Here is a 7,262-nt window from a genome sequence, read left to right as displayed (position 1 = left end):
AATTTCAATTGACGCCGGCGTCAATTGTGGTCATGCGACCTTCTTGCCGCTGAAAATGAGCGTCGAGCGTCAGCATGAAAAGGCACCTTTAGACTTGGGTTTTAAGCTGCATATGTGGGTCTATGGCGTCCGAGTCAAAGTGATATCTGCTCGAAACTGTAAAACTTGCAAGCCTGTCCGAAAATATTAAATAAACGAAGTTTATCAAAATGACTATAAAATCGTCAACTACAATATAGACAGATGTTTCATGACTTTTTTTAGATTTTTTAAAGTACTTTAAAAATATAGCTTTGACATTTTAATTATTGAATGAATAATTCGACACGACCCGTCGAGAAATGTTAATGACGTTTATTATATTGTATTTCAACTTCATTCGGCTAATAAAATTCTTTATATTATATATATTATATATATATATTATTCATAGACTTACTTTTACTTTAAATTTATTAAATAATGTTAATAACATTATATTTTTTCAAAAACGTTTGTAGAATTATTTATTATACAAATCTGTTTATTAACTCTATTAATTTCGTAAAAAAGATTTTCTGGACCGAGAAACAAATTGATTCGACTTAAAAAAATAAACGCAAAAATATATTAGTGTTTATTACATTGGAACCAAATAGTTTTTATTTTAATTGCAACTATTAAATATACATTCTCTGTAATAAAATATAACTTTTTCTTCAGAATAAATTATTAAAAACGATTATTCCTGACAGAGTTCGCTTGAAACTTTTGAACAGCACTTTCTATTATGTATGTTAATAATTTGTCAACCATCAGCATTATTGACCATCTAGGACTGTATGGTACATCATCCAATACTTCTTTATACAAGGTACCCTGTGATGTCATATGATACACCGATTGCAATGTAATTTGCGGTTTCTCTTTCGGAAATATTGATGAAAGATTGAAATGTATAAGAAAATGGAAGTCTCGGTATTCCAACAATATAGTAATCCAATTAAACTCTATAGCATCATATTCCAGTATGCTGCCACGCTGTAATACAATTAGAATCGCAATAAATTCTTTTCTGCTATCAAAACATTGAACTACACTGCTTATCTGCAACAGAAAGTATGTAGGTATAAATATCTTTTGCCAATTAAATAATCTTGTAAAATGTGAGTATAAGAAATTATATACTTTCTCTTCCATGAATTTTATCACTTCAGGAACATAATCCATTAGATATTTGTTGGGCGGTAATGGTGGAATACGCAAAGATTCTGACCCACCGAAAATATCTTCCAAAGTCTTGGATAAATAAAGTTGCGGCAAAATACGATTCCAATCTGGGCCATAAAATGTAACCAGAAGCATCGCCTCGTTATTCTGTGATTTATTGATACGCGGAGGCAATCGAGAATAATCCATAGATATGCGAATTAAAAATCTTGCTTCTATGGGCTTCGATCCTAGTGGTAACATCAGTACTTCTATATCTTCTTTATATATTTCTGTTTCACCAACGAGTGTGCTGTATTCAAACTGCAATCGATCTCCTTGTTTTCCAAGTAACAGTATCTGGAAATGAATTAAATAATTATAATTAAATATAAACTTTTATAAAAATATAAAGAATGTATTATACATCAAATTTAAGATGTAAATGATGAATATACATCAATGAGCTATATAATGACAGTTACCACTTACCTGATGTTCTTTGTAATATACTAACAATTCGATTAGCACATTCAGCAGTGCATCGATATCATTAGGATTCCATTTAACAAGACTAGGCACCCAAGTAGATAAAATATCAATGTCAGGGTCCATTAAAAAATTCTGATCGTTGAATATGAAGTCTGGGCCCATTTCTGGACATTGTGAATCAAAGAATACATTCCATGCGAGATGTTCTCCAGCATAAGGAATTGACAACTTGAAACAATCATTTTTGTTCCTGTTGCAACTTGATGATACCGAATCCAATTTTATCAAACCATAACAAATGCCTTAAGAAAATGCAATATATCCACAATAAAAAAATAATTTTTAATTATCAAATATAGATAAAATAAAGAATTAACAATAAATAAGTCTTACCTAATCTCCTAGTTTGTAAGACACGCTTCAAAAGCGGCTCTATGTATGAGTCTATGGTACTCAATAGAGGATGTTGTTGATTTAGCATCTTATTGTCAAAGTTGGAACTATAAATCGCATAATCAAGATGAGTGAGAGAGAGATCAATATTTTTCACCACTTTACATCAATTTTTAAAATTAAGCAGCTTTTATCTGGCAGTATTCTGTATATGGTTAGAAACGGATATCTTGTCACATATCATCCCTTTTCGAAGAACTGACATTTAACTTCTGTAGTTTAATATTTCTCGAATGCTGTATAACAATGTTCCAGTCAATGACTATATACTGAAAACAGATAAATAAAGCGTGAAATGTAATATCTCTCCAATGATGCTTATATATACATATGATACATATGTATATATAATGCATATGTATATATATACATATATACATATAATGCAGTGAACGTATATTCGTCAATTTTTAACAATTTTTAACCGGTGCTGTCTAATCTGCGGTCTTTTAATGTTAACTCAGGTTAATTGTTAATTCCCACCAGAAAGAAACCTCAGGACCGTGGCACATAGAAAAACTTTAGGCTTTCGCGAATTGCCATAGGCAGTAGAGTTCCTATAAATTGGACACCCCATTAACGATTCGTGATTGGTTCTTTGATCCGCCATATATTTTAGCCAAGAAGAGCGGAAGATATAAAAATATTTTTATAAGGATAAGTATATATACTATAAATAAGAGATTCAAGTATACATTACATTATATTTATTTATTAAATAAGGTTAGATAAAATTAATGTAAAAATATGTAATATATATTGAAATTAATGTTTGAATTATCTAATTTTTTCTTGTAATTTTAATAGCAATGTAAAACTTAACCTAACCTTTGTTTATGCAGTTAAACTTTTAATACAATTACAGTTGTTATTAATATAAGTATAAAATGCCTGGCTGCGCAGCACCCAACTGCTATAATTCATTAGAAAAAAATTCAAAATGTGTACTTTTCCACTAAAAGTCGACCCAAAAAGGTGTGCAGTTTGGGTTAAAAATACGAAACGGAAAAATTGGACATCAAACAAACATTCGATGCTTATGTCAAGTAATTATTAAAATGGAATTCTTTATAATCTATTTACATTATATAATAATAATTATATTCAATTTTTAATTAAAGGTTCTCTTTGCACCAGAATCTTGGGAACAAAACCGTAGCACATATTATAGCGTTTTTCATTGGCAGAACTGGTGCGCACTCAGTGCGCATTAAGGCCGTTGTACACTGATTTAATCTCTAATATTTAAAGTAAAATGCAAATATTTCGACTGATAAAATACCCAGTACATATTTTACCAAATAGTGCAATAAAGAATATTGAGGATTTCATGATTTAACCCGTTTATATTAAACATACACATTACGTTGATTTGTGTACAACGGCTTTAATGTGCAGTGAGTGCGCACCAGTTCTGCCAAAGAAAAACGCTATTAGTTTCATATACGTTTTTTTGAACATATGTACATAGTTTCTGAACCGTAAACTAGCTGCCGTAAAGCGTCGGCTACAATGGCAGCAGGAGTATACAGTAAGACGTAAGCAGTAAATAATAAGTTATTGACTAATGGGATTTTTGCAATTCAAGAATAATCGACTATGGTTGGTCAATAGCTTACTGCTTACGTCTTACTGTATACTCCTGCTGCCATTGTAGACGACGCTTAAAGAACCATTATTAAGCTGGCCACACACACTTTTTCGTAACAGTAACAGTAGGATTTCGACTAATTGTGTTACTCGATTCGGGAACGTACGGCCGTACGTTTTCAAATCGAGCAACGCGATTGGTCGAAATCCTACTGTTACTGTTACGAAAAAGTGTGTGTCCGGGGCCTTAATGCGGGGTCTACAAATGCGAGTCGTGGGTCGTGGGTCGTGAGTCGTAGGAAATGGACCAATCACAATCGAATTTGAGGAGAATAATCGACTGTGATTGGTCAATTCTTACGACTCACGACTTTACGACTTGTATTGTAGACCTAGCATCGAGCCTAGCATAGAAACGTTTAAACAAAAATGTTTTTAAAACCATGATTTAAGAAACGTATTTTTTACGTTTTTACAGTTAACAAAAATATCTATTTGTTAAATTTTTCTTTCAAAATTATAATTTGCTTTATCTCTCTCTCTCTCTCTCTCTCTCTCTCTCTCTCTACTACTACTCCCAGCCAGAGAGTGAACATATTAGGCTTGTTCGCGTTGCTTGAAATCCCCAAACATTTTTGCACTTGAAATGAGATAAATATATATTCGGCCGTTGGAAAGAGAGAAAGCGAAGATGTTGAGTGCAAAAAGTGCAAGCAACGCGAACAGACTCACTGGTTATACTGTGTAGTGCAAACGCTCGGTCACGGTTAGAGTTCCTATAATAAAGGTGCCAATTCATGGGACGCTAAAAAACAGCGTTGAGCGACGTCACGTGACATCACTATGATGCCAGCGTCAAGAAAGAGAAGTTGGATTTTTCCAACTTCAAGCGTCAAAGCCAAAGCAGCGCGAAGACGCCGAAATTTTGACGCTGTTTTCCTTTTCATGAATTTCAATTGACGCCGGCGTCAATTGTGGTCATGCGACCTTCTTGCTGCTGATTGCGTGGTCTATTTCCTTATGCACATGTGTATGGACCGTATGGACCAATCAATTTTCTTATGCTAAGACTCCATAGACGCGGAAACGCCGTGCGGTAGAGTGCGTTGACCAATCAGAAGGCTGCCGCAAGTCGCCTGCGGCAAAATCAAAATTTGTGATTGGTCAACGCACTCTGCCGCATGGCGTTTCCGCGTCTATGGAGTCTTAGCATTATGCTTACGCATTAAGGTGCCTTTTCATGCTGACGCTCGACGCTCATTTTCAGCGGCAAGAATGTCGCATGACCACATGTGACGCCGACCGCCGACGTCACGTGAACGTCATGAAAAAGAAAACAGCGTCAAAATTTCGGCGTCTTTGCGCTGCTTTGGCTTTGACGCTTGAAGTTGGAAAAATTTAAGCGGGGAGCACACACTTCTGCACAACGCATAATACGTAAGCATAAGAAAATTGATTGGTCTATTTCCTCATGCACATGTGTATGGACCAATCAATTTTCTTAGCAGAAGTGTGTGCTTCCCGCTTTACTACACAGTACAACTATAGAGTATAGAGTGTGGTGTATGGTACTCACTCATGTGTGCTACAGGAAGTGGTACGCTTCTGTTTTTTCTCTCATGTTATAAACAAGATTGTATATAAAATATAAACAAAGTTTGAATAAAGTTTCTTGTTAGTGCATTAACAAGAAGAAGATGAAACAAGTATTATTCACGATCTTTCTCTTAACCATTTTAGCGAAGGGTACAGTATTTTACTCGATACAAAAGGGCGTGGCTTTGAATCATTTCAGCGTATTCTTATATCTATATGTTATTTTGAAATAATAAGATTATTTTTGTCGCAGGCAACAGCTTATACTGTTACAGATGTAACAGTAATCATCCTGGATGTGGAACACCCTTAAATTGGTTATGGTATTGGGGGGAAACTTGCCCAGAGTACGACGACAAGTGTGTAAAGATAATCGAACGGAAAGGAGGTATTCAGTAACTTTATGCTTACTACATAGAGATGACTTGTTAAAATTTCCACCTGGCGTTTCACCCAACATAAAACATACAACGGCATATGTGTATGTACGTGTGCATTTTTTTCAGCGGAAACAATCATTACTCGCGAATGCCTAAGCTCCGTACGTAGTTTTAGAACGGATATTCCTGCGGATCATTACGAAGGCTGTAGACCTGCTGCTAAAGACGTGCGATTAGGCCATTACGTCAATAACAGTATTCATCAATTGGATATTCACCGTGATTATTACGACGAAGTCACTTGGTGTTTCTGTTACTTCGATCACAGATGTAACAGTGCAGAAGTTACGACCGTTTCAATATTATTGGTAACTTTGGAAATCGCTATACAATATTTTATATCTTGAGGCGGTTGCATACACGTAATTTTAGGCGAGATGGATATTTTAGTTTTTATACATTAAAGTTTATAGCATTTAAAAAATTTAAACGCACAAAAGCCTTAATATACAAAAATATTAACATACGACGTATCTTAAAATGGACAGCTGTCGAAATCGATAAAAGCTTTATAGGTATATACACACATACATGCATACCTATATACGTACGCATAACACACGCTCACCGTGCTCCGTGTATATAACAGCATATAATATGCACATGTTGCCTTTCCAACACTGATATGTCAGAGCTTAGATAACAAAAATTTAACATTTGTCTACATATACATATATATAGTTATAATGTACTATACTGAGCGAGCAACGTTAGATATTGTTTTATTAATAATATTTATCACCTGCCATTTGGTTCGTACATTTTGGTGTCAAAATCTTTATCCGCGCGTATTATTTGTTTTAATTTTAAGTGACTCAGTTTAAAGTTATTAGTTATTATGAAAATAATATTGTACTGGGTACATATTTATTTCAAATGACTGACGTTCTCCGCTTTTTATACATCCACATTTTGTTTTATTACACGCGCGCATGCACACGAATATACAAACACTTGTATTTAGTATTGTTAAGTATGTATGTTACATTAGGCCTGTTCGTTTTAACTGAACTTGCACGGTTCACATTTTTTCTTTTTCTCTCCAATGTGAAAAGAAAACAAAAGGAAATATGAGCCGTGCAAAATGTTCAGCTAAAACGAACAGGCCTGTTATTTTGAACATTCCCTTTAATCGTTTATGACATATACTAGTATATTACGTATACATATTGTTGATAACTATTTCCATGTAACAAAATCTATTTATGTGAAGATTGCGTGAACATGTTTTATGTATAGAAATATCATTACATATCGCAAAGCCGTCCATTAATATAGTAGAAGCAGATGACAAAGAAAATTTAAATGACATGTCTCGCAAAAATATTTCTTATCTGTAAAATATAAATTTACCGCTTTTTAGTATTAGATAGTAATATATATTATACGTTTTTTATATAACTTTTTTTAAATAAAATAAACGATATTTCTTTTAAGTATTTTGCCGTGAAACCGTGCTCGTTTATTAATGCAGGATTCGTTGTAGTATGTACTCAAGGAGGC

General features: G+C 33.9%; 2 protein-coding genes across 5 annotated transcripts; one reads left to right on the top strand and one right to left on the bottom strand.

Annotated features, from left to right (window-relative positions):
- Positions 1-651: 651 nt before the first annotated feature.
- Positions 652-2,675, bottom strand: LOC112452931 (BRISC and BRCA1-A complex member 2-like). Of its 4 annotated transcripts, none has more exons than XM_025013400.1 (5): positions 2,617-2,675; positions 2,074-2,402; positions 1,681-1,982; positions 1,168-1,548; positions 652-1,086 (listed from the first exon to the last, which is right to left on the bottom strand). In XM_025013400.1, the coding sequence occupies exons 2-5, from the start codon at positions 2,159-2,161 to the stop codon at positions 712-714; spliced, it is 1,146 nt and encodes a 381-aa protein (XP_024869168.1). In that variant the 5' UTR covers positions 2,162-2,402; positions 2,617-2,675; the 3' UTR covers positions 652-711. The 4 variants fall into 4 exon arrangements, with proteins under 4 accessions (XP_024869168.1, XP_024869165.1, XP_024869167.1 ...); XM_025013397.1 differs by having other exon boundaries at positions 2,512-2,646; XM_025013399.1 differs by having other exon boundaries at positions 2,559-2,639.
- A 2,596-nt stretch (positions 2,676-5,271) lies between these two features.
- On the top strand, positions 5,272-7,129 carry LOC112452932. Its single transcript, XM_025013402.1, has 3 exons — positions 5,272-5,469; positions 5,573-5,707; positions 5,826-7,129. Exons 1-3 carry the CDS (start codon positions 5,421-5,423, stop codon positions 6,104-6,106), a joined length of 465 nt encoding a protein of 154 aa, XP_024869170.1. The 5' UTR covers positions 5,272-5,420; the 3' UTR covers positions 6,107-7,129.
- Positions 7,130-7,262: the final 133 nt, after the last annotated feature.

The sequence above is a fragment of the Temnothorax curvispinosus genome, unplaced genomic scaffold (genome assembly GCF_003070985.1).
Source record: "Temnothorax curvispinosus isolate PA1 unplaced genomic scaffold, ASM307098v1 QBEX01003827.1, whole genome shotgun sequence".
In the NCBI taxonomy this organism is placed as follows: Eukaryota; Metazoa; Arthropoda; class Insecta; order Hymenoptera; family Formicidae; genus Temnothorax; species Temnothorax curvispinosus.
The sequence above is the reverse complement of the archived record's forward strand: the minus strand, read 5'-3'. Positions and strand labels throughout refer to the sequence as shown.

Coding starts and splice junctions, on each gene's coding strand:
- LOC112452931 (XM_025013400.1), bottom strand. CDS start 2,161: ATGCTAAATCAACAACATCCTCTATTGAGTACCATAGACTCATACATA. Junction 1,549..1,680: donor TATATTACAAAGAACATCAG/GTAAGTGGTAAC, acceptor ATTCATTTCCAG/ATACTGTTACTTGGAAAACA. Junction 1,087..1,167: donor TAAAATTCATGGAAGAGAAA/GTATATAATTTC, acceptor TTTCTGTTGCAG/ATAAGCAGTGTAGTTCAATG.
- LOC112452932 (XM_025013402.1), top strand. CDS start 5,421: ATGAAACAAGTATTATTCACGATCTTTCTCTTAACCATTTTAGCGAAG. Junction 5,470..5,572: donor CTTAACCATTTTAGCGAAGG/GTACAGTATTTT, acceptor TTTTTGTCGCAG/GCAACAGCTTATACTGTTAC. Junction 5,708..5,825: donor GATAATCGAACGGAAAGGAG/GTATTCAGTAAC, acceptor CATTTTTTTCAG/CGGAAACAATCATTACTCGC.